The sequence below is a fragment of the Bubalus kerabau genome, chromosome 8 (assembly GCF_029407905.1).
Source record: "Bubalus kerabau isolate K-KA32 ecotype Philippines breed swamp buffalo chromosome 8, PCC_UOA_SB_1v2, whole genome shotgun sequence".
Lineage (NCBI taxonomy): Eukaryota > Metazoa > Chordata > Mammalia > Artiodactyla > Bovidae > Bubalus > Bubalus kerabau.
Genome location: NC_073631.1, coordinates 41,859,228 through 41,884,908, shown reverse-complemented (window position 1 = coordinate 41,884,908; position 25,681 = coordinate 41,859,228). Strand labels below are relative to the sequence as shown.

Below are 25,681 nucleotides of genomic sequence, written 5' to 3'. Positions count from 1 at the left end.
CAGAAGAGGTCCATAGTCGGTTGACTGCTCATGCTATGTCTAGGAGGATAGGTTAGGGAAAGGATCCAGGATTGGTAGGTAAGAGTCTAAGGTCCTCACTCTTACAGCCCTAATGACATTATGATACTGCACATAATCCCTGATCTTTTTCTCATTCTGTTTTTTTTTTCCTTTTCCTTGATAACATGAGAATGTGTAGGCCTTTACCATGAGTTTGTTTTGTGTGTATGTGACACTTACATGTGTATCTCAAAATAATGGCTCTCTGAAAATGCAATAAGTTTATTGCATCTGAAAATGCAATAACTTATCTGAAATGCAAAACTTATCTGAAAATGGATAAGTTTATGTAACACATTCTTAAAACCTATACGCATTAAAGTATCAAACAGTTGTTAACCTGTCTCACTAATAATCACCTGCTTAGATCCAGTCTGTGAGAGGAAAAGGAAGCAATAAATTTGGCCCTAACTTACCGCACATTTTAATTGCACAGTACTCCCAGGGGGTGTCAGGGTCAAGAGTATAGCACCATGGCCTCGGCTTGCCATCAGGATTGCGGCAATAATTATCATCAAAGCCCTTGTCAGGATATCTGCAAACCACACCAAGAAAAGTGTCATGTAAATCTTCCTGGAACATTACCCAGCCCTCAGCTCACAAAATAACTTTTGACTTAGCTCGGATACTATTTTAACTGGTGAAAGAAGAGATTTTTCTATGTTTTGCCTTACAAGGACTGCTAATCATTGACTGCTGAGTGTATTAATGTACATATAGTACTAAGGCTAGGGTACCATCCCCTTCAATAATAAGATAGGTCCATTTGGCACCTGTACACCAGTTGAGGTCTCAAACTGAATCCCCTTCTCACAAGCCCAATTAAGGACAGATTACATACACGTTGACCTTGTATAGATTATTTATTAAGAAAACAGGTCCTCTTCTAGAGCAGGCTTAAAGTTCAAACTGAAAGTTAGGTTTCAATAGCTATGTTACTAATGATAGCTCAATTTTGGAGCTAGAGCTTTCTAGGTCATGCCCTCACCTCCACCAGAGTAAAAGACAAACTCCATCACACCTCTTTTTCTATACCCACCTCCCTTTAAATTAACAGGGTCCTGAATTGGTGGTTTGCTTTTAATTACTACCATATCCCTTCTGATCTCACTTGAAAGATGAGAAATGTGCTTTAAAATAAAGCAGTTTTAATTTCATCTAAAAAAGCAACAAACAAAAAAGAGAAAATATAAAGAAAAAACACCATTTGGCAATTTCCAGAGAAAGGGGGAGTAAGACCTTCTTCTGTATTTATTTGTATTTTCATTCTTTATAATAAAAAAGGGAAAATTTTTTCAACTAAAACGTTGCCTATGAAATTTATAGACCAAAATACACATAATTTTTAAACTCAAAACGTTCTCCTGAGGAGAAAAGTAAACTTGGTTGCCTGACTTCCAGATAGGCAATTAAAAAATCTACCATAAGAAAGCAGCCAAGGAATTGCTTGTTCCACCTTTAGCCTGTGACACGGCGTCATACAATGACCCTACTTTCCCTGAGTCACGGGAAGGTGTGGCACAAGGAGGAGATTGGCTTTCGGTTAACAATCATGCCACCCTCCCCAGCTTGGACCTGTCGAAGTGGTTATTATTGAATGCACTTTTATCTTTTTTGCTGCCATGGAAGAGAAAGAGGAAGCATCTGTTAGTGTTTTCCTTTTGTACCCACTGATGCTCCTGTGTTCAGGACCATCCTGATTTCAGGGACTCTCAACCTAATCAGCCAAGACTAGCTGACGCTGTAGTCAGCACTCTCGTGTACCTCATCATAAATCCCTCTGTCCCAAGACTATCAGGAAAACATTATAGAAAGAGAGTTTCCATGTAATTTGTCATGGGACAAATTACAGTTTGTAAAGAGGATCACTTGGAAACGTGATTTGGTGGTATTTTACCTTTCTGGCAAGAATTTGTGCCGGTGTGGTGTCTGATGATCCCAGCGCTGACAAATCTTGCCTGTTTCTGTGTGATCCATGGGACCTCGGTAACTTTCCCCATTGCAGGTCATGCATTCAACTAATAAAATCAAAGCATGGCATATTAATTGCTTCTGACAGCAAAATCAAGAGCACCACTGTTCCATTTAAAGAACAGTAAATCACCTAAACAGCAAGGATATTTTTAGGAAAACTTACATACTATTTTAACTTTAAATTAGGGCTCATGTCCATTAACAGTGGCATAAAATACTCCCTACAGAACTTTTCACACAGTTTAAATGGAATTTTTGTAGTTAGTGTCATACAAAATTACCACAGGGCCAAGATACTACCTTCCTAATTTTTGATAACTATCTGAAAGGTACCTAGAAACTGAAAAGTCCTTGGGAATTTTCCCTTTGTTGGTCTATAATGCCAGGGATCTCAACATCTATACTGTCAACATAATAGTGCTCCTCTTTCAACTTACCCTCCAATACATACACAGAAAATGCACAGTTTAAAATGAGTACACATCATACTGCTACTGTTAATGCAAAGATCAGGACCACACAGATTTGAGAGACCAGCTTCAAATAGTAATCTAGTACTATTTAAAGAATACACATATTTTAAAACAAAAAATCACAGTTCCTTTCTATTAGTGAGCATCCACATCGAATAACTGAGCAGACTTACATTCTTATCTAAAGCTTAGGATAGAATATGACCTACTATTGAACTTCTTGTACTCACTATTTTTAAAAATCTATAAACTGATCTAACTATGCTAAATATTACTGTTGATTCTCTGAGGTTAATTAATAGTTTTCTGGCTGGCACCTTAGGCCACACTGAAAACTCTGAATCATATCAACTAGCTGAAAATGAGACTTCTCAAATGGACAGGTTGATTTGATGTAGCACAGCAGGCATCCTGTGGAATAAATCATTGCTTGGCTTTCCTACGAATCCGGCAAACTTCCCCAAACACATCATTTGTATCTTGTGATTACTGATCATCTAACATTAGCTGAAGTGGGAAAAGATATCAGGGTTTCATTTTATCCACTGGGATCTAGGCTAATGAGTATTTATAGTACTTTGGGATATACTATTAGAATCATCACTTTTGAAACTTTAATTTTTATAATCTAATAGGACATTAACAATTAAATCTCTAAAACATGAAACCATTTGGCCTGATCTATTTCTTTTCATGTAAGTTAATCTATGAAGTAAGAAAAGAGACAGATTCAGCTTCCTCTCATTTGATACTGAGCTCCCCCAGACAACAGTCGGTAAACACCTGAGGGGGTCCAAGAGCATGTAGATAAAAGTGCTCTGGCTGGCAAAGATCAAATCCACATAGGTTACGGATCATCACATTTCCGCTTTCCATCTGAATAGGATTACAAGCTTACTTAGTCTCCATTTTGAAAAGAATGTAAGGTTTGATAGGTTGATAGGTTCACGTATCATCGATCATTGTCGTTTGCTCCTTTGTATTGAATGAAAGCATATAATAGAATCCTACAATCACAGATAAGGAATAAATATACACATGTACAATTTCTAATCTTTAATAGTACTTAAGAACCAGAATACACCTATTTTGTGTCCATCAGAAAATGCAGTTTATAAGAGCATATCCTTTTCAAATTAGAGCGAATAAAATTATTTTTTGGGAAATTGTTGTGGAGCATTATTAAAAGAACGTTTCTCCTGAAACTTTAGAATTTTTAAATTTCTAAAGGAAAAATAGCTACACAAATGAAACAGGTGATTCTATAAGATGACCACTTTCCAGCATGAGTGGTAGATCAGAGCTTCTCCAGACTTTAATGTGCATAAACGTTACTTTGAGATCTTGTCCAATAAAGGACAAGTTCTGACTCAGTGAATCAGGGTTGGGGCATGAATAGTAAGTTCCCAGTGGATGCTGATGCTTCTCGTTCTTGGACCTCACATTGAGTGACAAGTTTGTAGATAATCTGTTCAATTCTGAAAGTTCTTAGTGTTTGGCAGTAATAGCTTTTAGGAGAGAATGGATTTTCCTTAGACCTTGAAGAATGGATGACATGTGGATAAACTATAAAGGGAGCAAAATAACCTAAATGGTTCCCAAAAAATGAACTAGTATGCTATGTTTATAGTATAGTGAAGGGAGCGTTATGAATGCAGGTGCAAACCTAATGAAGTTGGAAAAAATAATAAAACTTAACATGAATAATGTTCAGTTTTGGAAGGCAATGAAAGTTGCTGTTGGGATAGGAATTAAATGTATCCTGTGAGGACTGAGATGCTAAAAATATAGTTACATATTCTTTGATTATTCAGTATTTTGAACATGTAAGAAATTATTTGATCCTTGCAGTGAGGAAAGCAAAGCCCACAAAAGTTTTAAGGGACTTACCTAAAACAGAAAATGCCAGATCTGTAACTAGAACACAGGTCAGACCCACAGTCCAGCGCTCTTTCCATTCCCCTAACTGTCTATCCATCCTATATATTTAACTTGTTTCCTATACATTCTAACTGGCCATACTTTAAGATAGACCAAAAGTAAAACTTTTAGAAGGTCAGTCTCCCTGTCTTTTTTTAATATTGTCCTCATTACCCTCTTCCCTCTTTTTACAGCCATCAGTTGTTCTCCTGTTGGTTTCTCACCTATTGAAGGTTACAAGAAATGAGATTGGCTCTCTTATCTAAGGATAAAAAATGTGTGGTTCTTCCTTTGCCTCAAACCATCCGGTTAGTCATAAAAATTACTTTGAGAAAGGCAAATTTTGATCTCATATTTACTTCTCAATCTTCGAGAATTCTAAGACTCTTCTAAGTTTTCCTAGCTCATAGTCAAGCCAACCAGGTGTAAACCAAGTCCATCTAAGGACTCAGGTGAAAGCATTAACTAGATAATAGTTCAAGAAGGTAAGCATTGCATCTCCTGTTCTATGTTCTTTTGACTCTCTCTGTTATGGCTAATGTATTCCTTAGCCATTCCAGAAAGCTCTCCCCTTAAAATTAAAAAAAAAAAAAATTATGTCCCAGTTCTCATAAATTCAAACAAAATCTCTATTCATAAGTAGAATATTTTTTTCTCATTATAGTTCTGCACTAATTGATAATACAAAGGTACACACACTATACATTAATCATAAGTAGGATTAATTTAACACCTTTCTGGTATACTACTAACCAACTAAACTCGAAAGTTGCTCTGTTTCATTTTTCTCAGTCATAAAGTCACAAGTGATCTGAGTTTACAGACTAAAACTATTTTGAAAGTATCTCTCAGATAAATCCATGCTGGTGATTATTTCAGCAAAACAGAATGTTTAAAATATGAATAGTCTCACAAACCCCCATTTATAAATAATAGTTTTATTTAAATCTTTGTTTTTAAAAGTCTTTTGCCACACAGGAATTACACATTTAAAGTTATAGCAGAATTATTTGGTATTTTATGTGTAAGTATTTTAAAATATAATTATGTCTTAATAAAATGCATTTACTTGAATATTTATCATTTTAAAAACCTGTTTCAATGAAAAATGATTGCTTTATTTTAAATCCCAAGCAAATGTTAAAGCAAAAAGTCAGATTTCATATACCTCAATTTTCCATAATCTTTGAATTAAACGTTAATGGTAGTATTTTCCTTACATAGTTATGTAAGGTTTTAAATGTGATAAATGAGTATTCATTTTCTTTTGGAATGCTTAATATACTTCAAAGGTTTAACTTATCAGATAATAACTTTAATATCAGATATATTTTTATGAACCAAAATTTCAAATTTCAGATAATTATTTAAAGCAAATTTTTTAATACAGTTAGAAAGATTTCAAAATATATAGAAAGATTTCAAAAAATATATATTGTTTTACTTGTCCTTTTCCAAATAGTCCAAAGTTGATTAAAGGTACTTTAATTTTAAAATATACAAAATGATGGCATCTTTAATGTTTCATTCATATAAATAACCTTTGGAACTTGACATTTGCAATATCCATATATTAAAATGTCTCACCCATCATACTATTTAAACATTGTGAATTTTGAGGCTTTTTCCCTCAAATATATATTTTAATAGAAATTTACATCATATGTACATTATTTTGTATATTTTGTATTATCCATTTTGTAAATAACTCTTTCTCTATTAATGTTTGACTATGCTTCTTCTGATTTTAGAGCTTCTTTATTAAAATCCTTCTAAAACATTGTTCATTTTAGTATGAGCTTAAATATCAAAGCTCAATTCACAGTCCTGATATATATTTAGCCCACAGGACAGGTGTTGGTTTACTTCTCTCGCAGGAGAGTTTTGCAAGTACTGTCAGACTAAGTAGTTTCCAGAAAAGTATACCTGCGATCTTTGATGCCATGGTGACCAACAGCATCAAGTGCCATTCGTGCTACTGAACAAGGTCCTTTTCTAAGGGAGGTGTGAGAATCTCAAATCATTGAAAAAAATATTCAAGATGTATACCCTAATAAGAATGACCAGAAATTTTCCCAGTCATTTATTTTTAGCACACTTATTTTTTGCCTGATAGTTTAAATCTGTGTGAATATATTTCGATGAAGGTTCTTCTTATAAATCAGGGGTTGAAAAATCACATTGCCACAAACTAGGCACACAGAAAAAATGCTAAACTGTTTAAAGTTTGACCATTTTGCCTTTCCTTGAAAACGCTGTCCCAGGTCAAATAAAACCAATAAATAAAACTCTTTGCCAATAATTTCCAACCTCAAAAAACTGTGATAGCAGAGAAATCCCTAAAAGTAGGGTTTTCTTCCATGTGCAAACTTAAGACAGATATTAAATACAGACTTATTCATACAAAACAGACTTATTCATAACGTTATCACAGATCAGTTTATTATTTTTAAAAGAAAAGAAAACAATGAATAAGTTATAGTGAACAGAATATGATATGGAATGGAAAGTAAGAATTTACAAACAGAGTTGGGACTGGCTCTAGCACATTAATTCAAGAATTTTAAACTAACTAACAACAAAAAACAAAATTCGACTTCTCTGTGACAAATAGCCAACAACGGCCTTTTTACGTGATAAATATCAACCTAATATTTAATGAATATTATGGAAGAAATAGTTCAAAGATATCTGCTTAATAACAAACAAGTAAGATATCCTACTATAAAGACTGGACAGCATTCCAGCAGTAACCCCCACCCCAAGCACTTCAAAACCCTACCAAATTTTTATCAGAATTTAATCCATGTTTCATTGTGATTTTTAGAATTTTAGTTTCAGACACCACTAAAAAGCCAGCTATTACGTAGCCAGAGACTAAGAAAACCACGTACAATGCTGAAACGGTTACTTTTCCTTCTCTTCAGTCATTCATTTTCCACTGGAAAAGTAAGGAAGGGCCCTTTCACGCTGTGAGAGGAGATGAATACGCGGATGTGGAGTGGCTGCCTTCAAGACAGCTGGAATCTATAGATTTGAGCTCTTCAGATAACATTCTGAATGGTACTTAGTTCCAGACTATGTATCAAATTTGGTTCTAGACACATATTCACCAAAACACATACAGGGCATTCAAAATTTCAGTTACCCCCTTCTTCATTCTCTTCTGGTTCTGTATACCCTTGCCACACCACTTCAATACAGATTTGACAAAACTGCAGAAGCAGGTTCTGATTGTATAGAATTAGTGTTACAAATAAAGGGCTAAGTGTCATTTGGCTCCTTTCCGGTGAGGAGATTGAGGGAGTAGATTGAGGTATATAAGCTCAAAACAGTAGATGAAGAAGCCTGAATTTTACTCTACCCAGAGAGATACCTCAGGCTCCTTTGAAATTCAAACTAACTCCCTCCATTACTTTGCATTAATTTGATGATAATCAGTTTTTAATTTTTAAAACATCCTATAAAAATGCTCAAATAATGATCTACAGTTGCATTTGCATGGACAGCATATTCATTGTGATTTAATTCAATTCTGTTAACCTTTAATGTGAGTTGCAGTTTTACACAAAGGGGGAACAGAGTGCCCCACATGGCACTCAGGTCATTTACCTTCTGAACACTGAGGAATGTCACAGACTTCGTAGCGTACCTCTGGATTGCTTGTGAAACACCAAGGTCCCCCTTCTTCCCCTCGAGGATTTCGACAGTAGTTTTCCTGTAGGTCTTTACCCCGATAGCTCGAAGGCAAAAAGCTAGTTTTAAAATGATAATCATTACAGTATAAGAGCATGCAACTTTGGGGGGCCTATTAATTTTACTAACTAGTGGATATATTTTCCTGAAAGTAGAGAAATTCTTTACTCTATCTCAGACAGCCGTATATATTAACTTGAATTCTATCACTTCCATCCATTCTTAAAATACTTTAAATTTTATAGACATTTACCTAACTGAATTCTCGTATTCTGCACCAATAAGAATGATTCATCTCTGACTTTGCTAATCATTCTAGAACCTAATTGACACTATGAACCATAGTTTCAAAGTTCCACTCAAAGGTAGCAAATGATACAGGAGAACCCCTAAGGAGAGGCACTGACATCTCACTATTACATTGTTTATCTGAGATAATTACTTGTTTTTTATATATTTTCTTATGAATAATACCCGCCCCCCTTTTCTTCACAATTGATAAACAAATTGATGAAGTAACAGAAACAAAGATTTTAGACTCAAACTAAACCCGGACTCAAATTTCAGCTCTATCTTACTAACTGGAGACCCCAGTGGGCAATGTAGCCTCTTTGAGCCTGTTAGCTTACCTGTACACCGAGTATAACCATAACTTGTAACATCTTACACCTCATGCGGTTGTTTTGAGTTCAAAGAGACAAGAGTAACTGAGACTTAATAAATGCTACCTATTATTAAGTGCACTCCACTTAGTTTTTAGATGTCATAGTAAAAGACAGAAATGCTATTCTCTTTAAAATTTTTTAAAGTTTTCACTGTGACTGGAGCGTGGTGTTTTCAGGCTTAGTTCATACTATTTGGCCATAGACTGAAATACAGGAACTTTGTTTAAAATTTCTAATGCCCTAGCTATAATTTTGTTATCAGCATAAGGTATTTCAACATAAAAGCCAAAAAGTCCAAAGCTCTTTTTATTCTTTTGTACTGCTTGTGACCTTGGCCTCACTTGTGCAGCGTGTGTCTCCTGGACTGCACACATAAACAGCATAAGGAAACAATATACATCTGTAGGTAACATTTGTAAGCGCTTTTTTGGAAAATCCAACTGTATTTTCAATATTCAGTACAGTGTTTTCCATAAAGCTTAATTTCTACTTTTACTGATCTCTGAGTTCTAAATGGTACTTAAACCACAGTCAAATCCAAAGCTTTTAGTCTGTCAGTAAATGCTATTCAAATATGTTTCCTATGCACTTAAACTTTAAGTTAAGAAATAATGGTTTTTCATTATGCTGTAGCACATAATAAATAGGAACATGCCTTGGGTACCAAGCAACATTTTGCAAAGAAATCATTTACTTTGGACGTGAAATACAATAAAGTCCTCAGAAAATATAAATTATTGGTCAAAAATAGTCTAAGAGACTTACTACTAACTAAACAATTTCAAGATATGAATTAAGCATCATTAACATTATGAAATGTCAAAATAGTTTAATTCTTATTCCACTAGCATTTTAAATACTGGGGAATAATAATTAAACATTTGGTCTTATGATTGATACAAATTATAATTAAAGTTTATCATGACTTTACAGTTCTTAACACTATTTAATTTTCAAAGAAAACAATGTCATCTTTTGTCTTCGTTTTAGCTCTATTATTCCAGAATAACTTAAGATAATCTTTGTGGCATTGCATGAAATGTATTTTCTTTTCATTTTTGCCAGTTATCCAATTTTTCATAGTAAATTTATAATGAAATACTCATTTTTCTGATAGAATCAAAACTGAATTTTACTTTATATTTTTTTCATAAAGCATTGCTTTAACCAAATCTACCTAAGAAAACCCCCCTATAACTCTACTTTCTTAAAAGTTTGGCTTATCATAGTAATAAGAATAGGTTATTGTTAATCATGAAAATCTACATAGTTGCCCTATACATTTCACTCGACTAGTATACAACACTAGTCCTCAGGCAATTTACTTGCTTTTTGGGTTTTCAACTTGACTTACAAAATGAATGGAGTGAATTAGATTATTATAAGGTCCTTTACTTTTATCCTTCTATGTATTAAGTTTAAAAAGCTAAGTGATGATTTAACACATTAAATGCACACATTATAAAATACCTGAAGTTTTAGAGATTTTTGTTACACACACACACACAAAACACATACACGTATACACTACACATACACAAACATATACCTTTCCAGTAGATTTGTAAAGTGAAAAAGAAGCTGTGAAGAAGTAATGAATGCATAAGTCAACAGTTTAGTAGGAAAGATGCAAGTTGGAAGGAAGAGAGATAAAGTAAAAATCTAAAATAGGTATGGTTAAAAGAATAAAGTTTTCCCAATAGAGTTAATAAAAATGAAAAATGAAGAGAAAAATATGTGCTGCTTTCCACAGTTCTGTATCAGTGCATATCAAACTCCTCTTTAGGACACGCGGGGTAAAGAGCAGTGTAGGTCATCTCTTCATTCTTTGGTATATATAACTTTTGCCCAAATTAACTGGCATTCTTCAGTGTTCTGAGGTTTTTAGTGTGCTTTTCTTTAACATATCATACTTGACCAAGTGATGAAGCCTAATCCTGTTCTTTGTTCTTATGTGTTCATTCAACACATATTTATGAAAATCTATTACACCCATGCCCTGTGCCAGGCAATAAGCTCTGTAATAAACTTATACTCACATGCATACTATTTTTGGTTCTTTGTCCTTGTGACCAAAGCTTTATTTTTAGAGAGATAAGTGAAAGAAAATGTAAAATTGATTTATATCCAAATATACTTGGAAATACAAATTAGATCTTCTGGGTGCTAGCCACCTTTTCTTTTCTTTTAATATGAACTGTGTTTATAGGAAACTTGATCCATTCCATCATCTGCTTCTTTAATGAATGCTGGGTGGCCAGTGAAGGATACAGATGGAGATATCAGGTCACCTGATTTTCTAGTTAAGCTTCTATACTAATTTCATCATCTATCATCATCTTCCCATTAAGCCACTTGTAAAATATTTCAATTTAGGGAGTCCACAATAAATCACCCTTCTAGACAGAGACATATATAGATATATATTTATTTTTCCACTTTCCATACAATTAATCTTTAGTTATCACTTTAAAAGTGTTAACCTATCATTTAGATATTCCAAATAGCCGCTAATTGATGAAAATGTGTTGCTCCCATTGAATACAAAAACTGATTGACCTATGAAGTCTTCTCTTCCTTAAAGCTCTATATCACAAGGAAATGTTTGTTGATAAAATAGCTGATTGGACTGGGAAGCCAGTTCCCAGGGAGATCTATTTCACATGTACTCCTGTAGCAGAGAATCATAATCATAGAGAATTTGGGTTGAAATAAGACCTTTACTGGGTCAGTCCAGTGCACTCTCCTTGACTACAGTAGGATTGATTTCAAACACTATTCCTTTGTTCATGAAATTCTTAGATCCATCTATTTAAGCAAAATGTTTTCCTCACTATGCAGGGAATGCTGCTGCTGCTAAGTTGCTTCAGTCGTGTCCGACTCTGTGCGACCCCATAGATGGCAGCCCACCAGGCTCCCCCGTCCCTGGGATTCTCCAGGCAAGAACACTGGAGTGGGTTGCCCTTTCCTTCTCCAATGCATGGAAGTGAAAAGTGAAAGTGAAGTCGTTCAGTCATGTCTGACTCCCAGTGACCCCGTGGACTGCGGCCCACCAGGCTCCTCCTTCCATGGGATTTTCCAGGCAAGAGTACTGGAGTAGGGTGCCATTGCCTTCTCCAAACAATATAATTGGTTTTGTCCTCTCATAGGATTTGCATGATGCAGGGACTGGCACCATGCAAATCCTATGAGAGGACAAAACCAATTATATTGTTTGCTTTGTACTATAATGATAAAACTATTTTTTGGAGGTATTCATGCATAATTATAAGTAATGAATTTGACAAAAATAATTAGTTGCTTTCTGTTATTCAAACACTGTAAAACTGATTCACTTGGACGCTTGCTGGTTGGCATTAACTAGACCAACATCAAAGATTTCATCCCAGTGTAGACCAACCAACTCTTTTTCTTTATATGTGGACCAATGAACTCTGTTTACTGAAGTAAAATCATCTTGCATGGTTATTCCCCACCAAATGAATGAAAATGGACAAAGTGGGTTCATCAAGGCAAGTAAATTACCACTGTTGCAAAAAGAAGTCACAGTATGTATCCTGATTTGCTGAGTGTTTGGCCCGAAAGTTGTTAAAAGCACAGGATTTAGAGTGGCATTGGCAGGCCTCAGATTCTGATTACACGACTTGCTAGCTGTGTGTGACTTTGAAAACTTACTAAGATCTTCGCCATTCAGTTTCACCATATAAAAAACAGAACTAATAAAAGCACCTACTGTGTGGTTCTTGGGGGCTTCCTAGATGGTGCTAGTGATAAAGAATTCACCTGCCAATGCAGGAGACACAAGAGACATGGGTTCGGTTCCTGGGTTGGGAAGATCCCCTAGAGTAGGAAATGGTACCCCACTCCGGTATTCTTGCCTAGAAAATTCCATGGGCTGAGGAGTCTGGCAGGCTACAGTCTATAGGGCCGCAAAGAGTCAGACACGACTTAGTGACTGAGCACACAGGTGATTCTTGAGAGGATTAAATGAGATAACCTAGGTATACTGTTTAACAAGGTACTAGGCACATGGTAATATAAATCTTTCAGTGCATCTAATAACCAGGTAGAGCTATTTTAAACTACTGCTGCTAAGTTACTTCAGTCGTGTCCGACTCTGTGTGACCCCATAGATGGCAGCCCACCAGGCTCCTCCGTCCCTGGGATTCTTCAGGCAAGAGTACTGGAGCGGAGTGCCATTGCCTTTTCTGATTTTAAACTAGTTCCTGTTAAAATTATTTCCAGAATAAGTCTTGAAAAACTTTGGCTATATATAGCTCTCCAATGAGTAGATATCTGTTTCTCCTCCATGATGTTTAAAACTCTCAGACTAATGAGTCTATGGATATTATATTTACTCATCTTTATATAGCATTCATCTGTTATAATGAACACAATCTTTCTCTTAACTATAGACATTTAATTTCCAAGAAATAAGTTTTCTCCAGTCATTAGGTGCTAGGTGAAAAGGGAAAGGTGGTCATCTGAGACACAAATTTTTAGCAAAGCTCTATAGAAAAACTGGTGGCTAGGTTATTTCCCCCAAAAGATTCTGATTTAATCAGTCCATATTGACACCCAAGTGGTAGGATTCATTAAGGGCTTTTAGCGATTTTAATGTGCAGCCAAGTTTGAGAACCACCATGGTTAAACAACATTTGGCCCCTGGGGAAGATCAGAATTTCTCCATCTCCAACTTAGCACAGACAACCTCTCCACTCCAGCTGCAGAGTGCTGTGCCTTCTCACAGGCAAAGGGAAGGAAAAAAAAATTTATTACTTTTTTATTATTTCTTCCCAAACACCAAGATCTATAAATTGAGGTTTTGTGGTGAAATAATGTTAGGCTACATCTTAATGATATATATTTTTTATTCTTTGGCTAACTATCAGTTATTAATTCAGAAAAGCCTTAGACTAATACATTTCAGCAAAGTTGGCTAAACTATTACAGAAGTGTAGGATTAATCTGAAGGACTAACCTGGGCCTGCTAACAGACCCGTCCAAGAAAGGCTCTATCTTCCTTTCTTCATGTTAGTCTTACCTGTGTTCGTGTGGTATCATGGAATTCCAGGGCTGACATTTGATGCCACTTTTAGTGATAGATACCGTTCCCTTGTAGCTACCGCCTTTACCAATGATACAGTTTCTAATGTAGTCTATTAAAAGAAAGCAGAAAAAAATGTTATAACCATGTGTAATATATGCTGTATATATTAAAAATAAAAATTATAAAATTCCATTTGAATCTTTAAGTAATTAATGCTTATAAACCACCACAAATACTGAAATTTCTTGCCTAAAACTTCTACTAATATTTTCAAAATAATGCATTTAGAGTAATCCAAAACAAACAAAAACAACAGACCATTGAGAAGTTTTAATTTTGTGAGTATATACCTGGGAAACTCTAGAGATTAGTCTACCTGTTTAACGCAGATTATTCTATATACTCAATTGACGAGGCAAATTTAATTTGGCCCAATTATTTGCTTAAGTGCAGAGACCATTTTAAGAAAATATTAAAAATAAAAATTTGTAAACCTATTTGAATTCAAGCAGTTACTTTGAGGTAATGGAAATAACTGATTATTTTGATATAAATGATCTGATTCATTTTTTTTTAATTAGAAGATAATTGTTTTACAAAGTTGTGTTGGTTTCTGCCATACAACAATGCAAATGAGCCATAAGTGTATATGTTTCTATATGTATATCCCCTCCCTCTAGGTCACCACAGAGCACCAGGTTGGACGCCCTGTACTATTCAGCAGCTTCCAACTAGCTATCTAACTTACACATATAGTGTATATATGCCAATGCTATTGATTTGCCTTTACATCAGTAAAATCGTGTGAGTTTTTGTGTATGTGTGTGTATGTGACAATTACATTATTCTGATTATTATTTTCCATATTTTTTCTAACAGATTGGCTGCTAAATTATAGGACAATCAAATAGAAACAAGCTGTATATTCCTATCAAATAGCAGTATATTCAATTAGCAATCTAGAAGACTGAAGATGGTTTTACACTAGATTATAAATCATGTTTAGGATTTATAGAATTATTGGGGTGCATAGAGATCATCTTATTTTCTAACATGAATTAATTTTAATGTAATCTAAGCATTTTCCCTATTAACAAAGAAATGAATATGTGTATCACTAAATAACTAAATTTATGAAAATATGATATAACAAAACATTAAAATTGAGACATAGTATTATCAAAAACATAACTCATGATTATTATTTTGTGTGATGAGAGATTATTTTATTGATATAAATCTGCTTTGGAGCAAAGTAAATACCTTGAGAATACAGTATCAAATTACCAGCATAGACAAATTAACAAATAATATGGTCTCAATTCTTTTAAAGATTTTTTTAAGTATATAACTAGCAATAGATCCAATTAAATTTTCAAAACCTCCATATTTTATTATTATCAGCCATCATAAGTATAACTTAGATTAATTATCCATAGATTAAAATTTAGTTATTAGAAAAAAGTTGTTAAAATTTAGAGTACTGTATAAATATATGTTTATATATATAAAATGTCTTAAACTAATATAAATATATAAAACATCTTAAACTAATAACTTAAGGTGGCACATTCTAAAATGAATGTGGAGAATATCAGTCCCAGGAGATGTTACTAGAAATAAACAAAGAGAGAGGGGGTAATCTAATTATGGAAAATTTGGGAAAAGCTCTTTTTAAAGGGCCACACTGAAAACAGTCAAGGCGTTAGTGTCATCTGTCTTAATGGATGAATCGACTGCATAACAGATCAGGATATGATGGAAAAATCAGTTAGAAAGAGCACTGTGGCAGGTAATTACATATACTTTATACTTTATTTCATTATGAAATATTTAGAGAAAAGCCAGTTACCTTTGTTTTCATAGAGATCAAATTCATGGCCAAACTCTTTTTTTACTCCACTTGACATGCTATTGAAAGGGAACCAGAGGCATCGTTTTCTTGCTTTATCAAAAACAAAGGCCCTGAAAAAAATATCTGAATGAAAAGAAGGAATACTACTATTTATACAGCTTTTAAAGAATAGGTACATGGTTTAACCAAGGAAGATAATATAAAAACAAATGAATTATTACGTATACAGAAACGAGGATATTTGAACCTACAATTTTGATAGCGAAATGAGACAGAACAAAATTAAATTTTTATAGCTGTAGATTTAAATACCAGATAGAGTAAAACTTGAAATGGTGTCATGTTATTCTACATGAAATGTAGAAAAATGAGGGCTTCAACAAGCACAATCAATATACAACACAATTACTTGGCTTATTTATGAAGATTTTATTATTTTTGTAAGTACACAGAAAGTTGGAAGGTTTTTTTGTGGTTATATACAAATGATTATATTTTAAATATCATGATTAATTTCCAGAGTTTATAATTATAAAAAGCACATTCTAAACTGACATGTCCTAAAATGCAATAGACAAATCACAACCCCAAGAGATCCTGCTAGCAAAGAAGGATCTGAAATCAAATGTTTGGGAAATTTTATATACAGCATCCTTTCTTGTTGAGTTATAAAGCATTGAAACTTATTAAAGGCTATGAAAATCCCTGTATTAGTTAGCTTTATATAAGTAAATGTTTCCTAAATAGATTTGCTTGCATAAGCATTTTTAATTTTTAAGAAACTATTAATATAATAGAGAATATGCTTCTAATATATCATCTTGACAAAAATAACTAAAATGTGTTAACTCTTAAAATCATCATTCCTACAGCTAAGTATTATATTGGATTTTTGTTGCTCATTAAAAAATATATTTCTAAAAAAATATATATGTTTCTAAAGCAGAATGATAAATACAAAAATCCCTTAACTGAGAATAGTAAAGTACTTAAAATTTTCAACACATTAAGTGTTACCATTTTTTACAATACAAAAAATAAAGTTAGAACCTGAATTATTTTCTTTCCATTAAGAAATAATATTAAAACTCCTTCTTACCATGTTCATGCTAACTATAATGCCACCATGTATAAGCATCAAATTAAGAGAAATACACAGATTTTCTAAGAATAAAGATTTTTCACTCCCAGGCCATATATTTTGAAACCTCAATTTTCTTGCAATTTTAGATAGTTCAAGTTAATCACTTATTTCTTTATATTTCAACAGCTTTTAAATATTTTTAAATGAGGGGAAATAACTTTTATAAAACAACTTTTTAAAAGATGCTATAAAATTATTTAAAATATTTTATCTATTATTATATTTTTACATAGTACATTTTAGTCTACAGCTAAATAACATCAAAAATTATATATATAAACTCTGTGCTTTGGTTTACAGGTAGACATTTTCAAATATCCACCTACAAGAACATTTTATACCTGTAATAGCATTAGAAAACAAACATAAAAATATATTGTTGCAATTGATAAGAAATAACTTAATAAGAGAAAAACTGACTAATGATAGATTTGAATTTTGATCTGGAAGATAGTAAACTTATGCAATACGTGTTACATTTCCCTATTGTAGGGCATTAGGGAGAGAGTGTTAAATGACTTTCAAAGTGTAATAATTAGATAAAGAATACACATGAAGATAAAAAACTAAACAAATACCTAAAAGGAAATCTTAAAGTTACAGAATCAAATACCTACCCCTTAACTTCACCTTAAAATTAAAATGTACCACACATACATGTACTACTTTTCTGTCAATAACGTGGCAGGTGACTCATTGAACCCCATCAAGAACATGTAAGATTGCCTGTTTCATTCACCATTTTCTCACAGTCCATGGCAATTCATCTACTCTCAGAAAACTGTTTTTGCTCATATCATTTTACACCTCTATGTGGACTGCATCCAAGCTAACAAATTCCATGAATTGCATATCTTCTTTTAAGTTTGATTTTAGGAATCTTTATCCTAGTCATATTTTTAACTACCATCTTCCTTTCAAGAATTCATTATGTTGAGTTGTTTATGGCAGGAGTGCACTTTCAATTTACCCAGTCATAGTTAGAAATTTTCATCTCTTAAGTCAGTTCTTGTACGTAAATTTTCTGAAAAGCTTAGAATCAGGCATTCTGGTCATCTTTCTCGTACAGCAAAAAAAATATTTTCAGTCTCTATAAAATCAGTATTGTTGACACTTCCTCAAGAGGAAACAGTGTTTGAGACTTCCACCTCATGCCCACTGAATCACAGATGCTTTCACGCAGCATTGCTGGTATTTTCCAAAGGTTTTTGTGTAATTGCCATTGTTTTTTAATGATTCTAGTTCATGTTACAAGCTGCAAAAAGATCTTCAATTCTTGAAGAACTTACTTTTAGAGTATTACAGTATGTCCATTCAATTCTGAATGGAATCACTAAATATATTACTTAAATAGGTGTGTGGCCTCCCTGTCCATCACCAACTCCCGGACTTTACCCAAACTCATGTCTATTGAGTCGGTGATGCCATCCAACCATCTCATCTTCTGTCATCCCCTTCTCCTCCGCCTTCAATCTTTCCCAGCATCAGGGTCTTTTCAAATGAGTCAGTTCTTCGCACCAAGTGGCCAAAGTATTGGAGTGTCAGCTTCAACATCAGTCCTTCCAATGAACACCCAGGACTGATCTCCTTGTGGACAGACTGTTTGGATCTCCTTGCAGTCCAAGGGACTCTCAATAGTCTCCAACACCACAGTTCAAAAGCATCAATTCTTCGGCGCTCAGCTTTCTTAATAGTCCAACTCTCACATCCATACATGACCACTGGAAAAACCATAGCCTTGACTAGATGGACCTTTGTTGGCAAAGTGATGTCTCTGCTTTTTAATATGCTGTCTAGGTTGGTCATAACTTTCCTTCCAAGGAGTAAGTGTCTTTTAATTTCATGGCTGCAATCACCATCTGCAGTGATTTTGGAGCCCAGAAAAATAAAGTCTGACACTGTTTCCACTGTTTCCCCATCTATTTCCCATGAAGTGATGGGACCTAATGCCATTATCTTAGTTTTCTCAATGTTGAGTTTTAAGCAGACTTTTTCACTCTCCTCTTTCACTTTCATCAAGAGGCTCTTTAGTTCCTCTTCACTTTCTGCCATAAGGGTGGTGTCATCTGTATATCTGAGGCTATTGAAATTTCTCCAGCAATCTTGATTCCAGCTTGTGTTTCTTCCAGTCCAGTGTTTCTCATGATGTACTCTGCATATAAGTTAAATAAGCAGGGTGACAATATACAGCCTTGATGTACTCCTCTTCCTATTTGGAACCAGTCTGTTGTTCCATGTCCAGTTCTAACTGTTGCTTCCTGACCTGCATACAGATTTCTCAGGAGGCAGGTCAGGTGGTCTGGTATTCCCATCTCTTGAAGAATTTTCCACAGTTTATTGTGATCCACACAGTCAAAGGCTTTGGCATAGTCAATAAAGCAGAAATAGATGTTTTTCTGGAACTCTCTTGCTTTTTTGATGATCCAGCAGATGTTGGCACTTTGAACTCTGGTTCCTCTGCCTTTTCTAAAACCAGCTTGAACATCTGGAAGTTCACAGTTCACATATTGTTGAAGTGCATGCTAAGTCACTTGTATCCAACTCTTTGTGACCTAATGGACTGTAACCTGCCAAGCTCCTATGCTCATGGCATTCTTCAGGCAAGAACACTGGAGCAGGTTGTCTTGCCCTCTTCCACGGGATCTTTCCAACCCATGGATCAAACCCATGTCTCTTACTTCTCCTGCACTGGCAGATAGTTTTTTTTCCACTAGTGCTATCTGGGAAGCCTATATATATTTAGGATAGACAAGTGTGAAGGATGACACCATTTCTGAGCAGAGAATTTTGGTCGTACATTGGTATTACCACAAGTGGTTTTCTGCACAGGTTGGCTTAAATTTGGTGACTAAATATAACTCAACCAGAATATGGTAGAAAAGTGTGAAACCTCATATACATGGGATATGTAGAGATTTATTAATAAGGTCACATGTCTTCTCCAACACAACAAAATCATTTTAATTTCTCCTAAATAAAATAAAGGGAAGTCTGTTTTGTTTTTTCTAGCCAAAGGGCTGATTAGTGTAAAACTTGAGGCTTAGCAGTACTTTCCTTATTTGTGGACCCAGGAGAGTGCATTTTCAGATTCAAAGTTAAAAATCAACAATGAGATGTGGTTCTTCTCCCATTCCCTTTGCCCTGCCCTTCTAACCCTGAGAGGGAAAAATACAATAAATCCAACCCCTCAATTGCCAGAAGAACATCTCCATAAATCTACACAGCTGAGATGTTGATTGAGAGTAATTTTCTCTATTATTTTTTTTTAATATCAAGACTTTTCTAGGAAAGTCAGAGAAAGATGGAATTATCATATGAATTATTTGCAAAGTTAATTCCCCACTCCCTGTGCCAGGAAATATCTCCCAGTAAGTGGCAATTTGGCTATAAGAATACTTCTAGAGGAGATATAAATGAAAAGAAAAGAGATAGTCTGTCTTCCCACTAAATCTATGGAAGACTTCCTCTGACCATGTCCTTTCTCCTCAGACCCATAACACTTATTTCCCTGAGAAAGGCAATTTGAATATAGGAATTCTGGCCATGACATTCCTAAAATCTGTGTTCACATCATGTGTCACAAGCCAAATGTAATAGAGTAGATTCTTCAAAAGTGACAGGTGGCCCTGTGCAATGCTATTGAAATGGAATGAAATAGGGAATAAAATGGTGAAAAGTGAGAGGAGGGAATGTTTTTTGAAGAACTAGGACATGAATTTTCTTTGGGCAATTTGGAAGACTATTCAGATGAAATTGTCACCTTCATGGCCCCAAACTCCAAGTTGTATGCTCTGAGAGTACTGACAAAGTGGGAAGGAATTTTCCTGGGAGGTGCAGAAGAACTTTCAAAAGATGAGACAACTCCCCATTTGAGTCCCCTCGTGCCTCTTTGAATTGCTCCATCACTTTTCATCTAAAACTTCATCACACTACCTCCTAACTACTTTAAGAGGCTGTTTAAGCTTTTGCTGCTAACACCAATACCCCTAGGTTTTTTATCTAATTATATCAACGCTTTTTATTTCTAGCCCTAAAGACAATAAGTTGCAGTAAGTTTTGACTGTTGCCCAATTTATATTCTGAAAATTCCTCCACTCCTCTTGTGAGGAAAATAAGAAAAAGTTTACTCTGAACAGAATATTTTAAAATATTAGAAATAAAAAGTTAATCTAATTGAATTTTAGTTCCTAAAGTTCAATTGTTCATAAAATGAGAAAATACAAATTCCATAACTAAAACAACTGTGAATTCTAAACAATCTTGTGGTTCATGTGTTCTCCCTTTCACATATTTCCATCAAATGAGAGCTAAGTCTTCTGTTATAATGAGTTAAAACTAATCAAGCTTATAATTTTAAGAGCACATCCCATTGAATTCAAAACCGATGATGATAATGAGCACATTCTATATTTGGAAAATTATTCTAAGAACAAAATGAAGCAACTTACTTGCAAGTGAATGGAAGTCCTTTATTCCTAATACATCTATTGGCACATTGGTCTGCAGTGTTCATTTTTTTTGTTTTTATCTTCAGTAATGGGTCCTCTTTAATTAGAGTAGTCTTTGCTGACCTTTTGAATTCATGAAGTGTGTTTCTTCTTTTCTTCTGTCCTTCTATTAATAATAATAATTTTTTTAAAACATAGGGGAAAATATTTTAAGGGTCATATAGTAAAATATCCTTTAAGAATCATCTACAAGATAGTGATTTTGACAACATACCGGACCTCCAGGGCTTGGAGGTAGAATGATGCAGGGAATGATACTCTCAGATAATTAAGAGCAAGAAAGGAATACTTAATTGTGAAGAAAAAATAACTTCTCATACAGAGTCACTTATCTACATTCTTTCAAATGAAGGATGCTTTTAAAAATTAGGACAGAGTTCACTCTTAAGAAATAAGTAATATGATATTCTCCAAACAGTATGAAAGCAAGTGCCAGGGCATATCATATCATATCATGTTCTATAATTTAATTTGTCATTTCCTTCTACAATTGATCTTATGTAACTTATAGTATTAATACTAATTACATAAGCCAATTCAATGACAGGTGAGAAACTTCTCCTTAAAAATGGTGCACTGGATAAATACTTGACTTGCTCTTTAAAATATTTCATTCTATTCATATTTTAGTCTTTCTCATTTCCTACATAAGACTTTTCTGTGTTTGGGGGCACTATTTCTTAGTATCGCTGAACTGCTTGTTTTGAAATCAAGCCAAACGCTATAAATCAAATGAATGTAAAACTTCATCCTTTAATGAAGCAATATCATTTTTCTTCATCATAGTATTCTACCAGGCCCCTAGATACATGAAGCCTCCTACTAAAAACCCAAAGAGCAGAGCCAAAATATCCCAAAAGACTTAATCTTTGAATAATTTTGGAATATGAAGAACTTCTTCATTCTTAATTTATCCAAAGTTACCTGGTCTCTAATGATAATCTCCTCTTCACAATGAGGATCAAATTGTCTAAGAGACAGTAGCTATTTTATAAAGGATGGACATAACTGTACCCCTCCCCTGCCTGTCCAACTTTCGAATACCCTTACAACAAAGGTAGCAATAAATTTTTAAGATCAAGAAACCAAGATAGAGGGGAAAACTGGCAACTTAGAAGATCTGATTCAAAATCCAGCTGCCTGGATTCAGAACCCCCACTCTTAAACACTTACAATGCCATCCTCCTCTAAGATTTGCTAAGAGAGTATATGAAAATATGGCTTATAAATAGTTTCTGAAGATTTGGTTAAAGCTATCAATAGAGAAATAACTTGCATGTCAGAACAAGAAATCATTTCCGGTCTTTAAACATGGTGAAATGTGTCGAGAAAAGAGGATGAAAATTTTTGTGCAGGAAATTTGGGAATATGGCTTAACAGAGTGAGATAACAAGAATAGCATCATACTTTGAAGCTTGCCAGCAACCACTAGCTCCAGTCGTTTTATTAAACATGCAAATGCTACTCGCTAATATCTATCCTAACATGAAGTCCACAAGAAACAGGAGGAAACATGAATTCCTCTGAATTTCTGGTTCTCTGTAAAACCCCAGAATAAAATCCCCAAAAGACTGGAACTAATTTCTATAATAATGCTTACATTTTATCTTCTTTTCTTCAACTTTTCTTTGCCCTACAAGATGAAATGGCTATGGTAAAAGAGATATAATTTAGAAGACATTTTAACATAGAAACTCAGTCAACCAAATAATCTATCAACATGTTATTCATTGAGTGTGGACCAAATGCCTTGCATAATGTTGGCAGACTGATGATAATTCTGGCATTCTTATTGACTTGCCAAGTGACTTTGTTTTATTACCTTAAATGCTAATGTCCATTATTCAATCTATTGATACAAAATAAAAGTTATAGTTGAACTAAAAGGAGTGATTTAAACTGTAATCATTTGGAAATCAATTTCAATTATGAAATATTATGAATATGCAAAATATTACTTTTGTTTTTGAAATTTCATCCTTTAATTTCTGGCATAAGAGAAGAAACCGTTATTCTCCCAAGCTAAGAAGTGGTATTATTCTTTTCAAATTTTGATTTCTGCCGTATGACCATGTTAATGGGAGCTAAGTTTCACCACTAAGAGTTTTTCCTTCTTTTGACCTTGGTGCACTATTTCATAGATGCACTATTTCTTCAGTTGATTTCATAAAGATCATCTGAATTTCTGTATAAATTGGAATATTTCTTAGAGACAAATAGTAATAGATGCAAAAAATATACTCAAAAAACTATTACCAAAATGAAAAAAAATATGTTATATATATATATGTAATCAATTAAATTAACTAAAAGTACAGAACTTAAATTGGCCTAATGTATATTGCATTTATTACATATGTTTAAGTGTGAGAGAAGAATGTAAAACTAAATTTAAAAAGTCTAAGACAAACACTGAGTTCAGATATACATTTTATTAATTACAAAAAATAGCACCTCTGGCCAGTGCTCTGTTTTGTTTTCTCAGAACCAGACAACAGAAGGAAGGCATTGAGGATGACTATAGAGAAAAGGGGTTTCTGTGGGATCGTTGGTTATGTTTAATTCTGCAGATCCTCAGCTGACCTATAGAAATGTGTTAATGTGTGGCTGTACCTCATAAAAATAGTCTACTCTTGCTTGCTGACAAACTTTCAATCACTACCTTTCATCTAAAGATCAAAAAGTATCCTGAAAAACAAATAAATCTATAATTTCCCTTTACTAGATAATAAATAGGAGAGAAAAGCTTGTCTGGGGTTACAAAGCTAATCAGAGGCAATCAGAACCAGATACTAGGATTCCCTTTTCACTCTTTATTTCTACTGACTTAGAAGCTTTCCCTTATAGTTCAGTCATCTCTACTAGGTCAGTAAATGATTACTCAAAACTGCAAAGTTCAAGCTAGTTGTACATCATGTAATCCACACACCTATAAAATTAATTCCTTCTTCAATAAAAGAAAAATTTAAAACAGGAGTCATTCAAAAACAGCATCTGAAAATAAAATTCCTTTGCTGAAAATACTTTCAACTTTCTCTTCCATATGTATTAACAACTGATACTTGTTTTGCTAAAAACAGTTAAAACACAAACTTAATTTTGGAGGAAACTCAAAAATATCTTTGGATAAGATTTTCCCTACTATTTTTTTGTGCATGACTATTAGTTGAAGTTTATAAACAAAATACTGAAATGAAATCAAAGGGTAAGAGATCACTGCAACTTTGTCATACTTTCCTGTATTTTAAACTGCAACTCCTTTTTCCTCTTCCCTCAGTATGGGAAAACATTCTCAAAGCTATATTTCCTAAAAAAAGCTTAAGTCCCAGTTTTAGAACTGAAATCATTAAGATCTTAGTGAAAACCTACAAACAGAAAGTAGGGTCAAATATATCAAGGTGCTTGAAGAAAGACGCATTTCTCCCTCTGGTCCCCAGGCCTCACACTCATTTCTCTCAGTACCTCATATATTTCTTCTCTGTATGGACTAACCATTGACTTCAAAGGAAAATCATGCAAAGGGAAGGATTTGCAGGGTGTGGAAAGAAGCAGGAATCTGGCTCCACATATTCTGAGAAACCTACCCACGTGATTAGTGATTAACAGCTTGAAGTGGCAAGATGTTAAGATGAAAGTACACAAATAATTAATGGAAGGGAATGGTAGTGACTGGAAATTTACTTCCCAGAGGCAAAAATCATAAAAAACAAGTCCAAATCTTCATTGCTGTTATCTAGGAACTTGGATTCATAAGCAGACAATTTTCTCCCCTTCTTTAGAGAAGTAAACAGTATCACAAGTAAAGATGTCAAGAAAGGATCAAATCAGATTTCAATCAAATGTTAGTATTTGAGAAGCAGTGTAATTATCTCTTCCAAAAAGATTTACAAATGAAATGATGTTCAGTATGAGTTTAGGACCCTCCCTAGGCATCTCCCTCCTTCTACTTCATTCCACTTCCTCCTTCAGCCTCTTCCTGGTCTCTTGCTTCATTGTCTGTTTCTTTCTATAGCTCTCCTCCACACCCCAACCAAAGCAACCACACTTCATCCATGTATTTGTGAACTCAGAACCATCCATAATGTTTAAAATAATGTAATTTAGTGTGATGTTCAAGCATACATATGCACCACGCTCAGTCGTGTCTGACTTTTTGTGACCCCATGGGCTCTAGTCCACCAGGTTCCTCTGTTCATGGGATTTTCAAGGTAGGAATACTGGAGTGGGTTGCCATTTCCTCCTCCTCCAGGGGACCTTCCCAACCCAGGGACTGAAACTGCATCTTTTTTGTCTCCTGCATTAGCAGGCAGATTCTTTACCACTGTGCCACCTGGGA

The 25,681-nt window shown here is 34.3% G+C and overlaps 1 protein-coding gene across 1 annotated transcript in view; it reads right to left on the bottom strand.

Moving 5' to 3' along the window:
- Positions 1-25,681, bottom strand: part of HGF (hepatocyte growth factor) — an 81,915-nt gene that overhangs the window by 53,067 nt on the left and 3,167 nt on the right. The window contains exons 3-8 of the mRNA XM_055589463.1: positions 21,286-21,451; positions 15,691-15,803; positions 13,833-13,947; positions 8,040-8,182; positions 1,958-2,078; positions 477-595 (exon numbers count right to left, since the gene is read on the bottom strand). Of these exons, the coding sequence (XP_055445438.1) occupies positions 477-595; positions 1,958-2,078; positions 8,040-8,182; positions 13,833-13,947; positions 15,691-15,803; positions 21,286-21,451 (777 nt within the window). The remainder of the gene's footprint in view (positions 1-476; positions 596-1,957; positions 2,079-8,039; positions 8,183-13,832; positions 13,948-15,690; positions 15,804-21,285; positions 21,452-25,681) is intronic.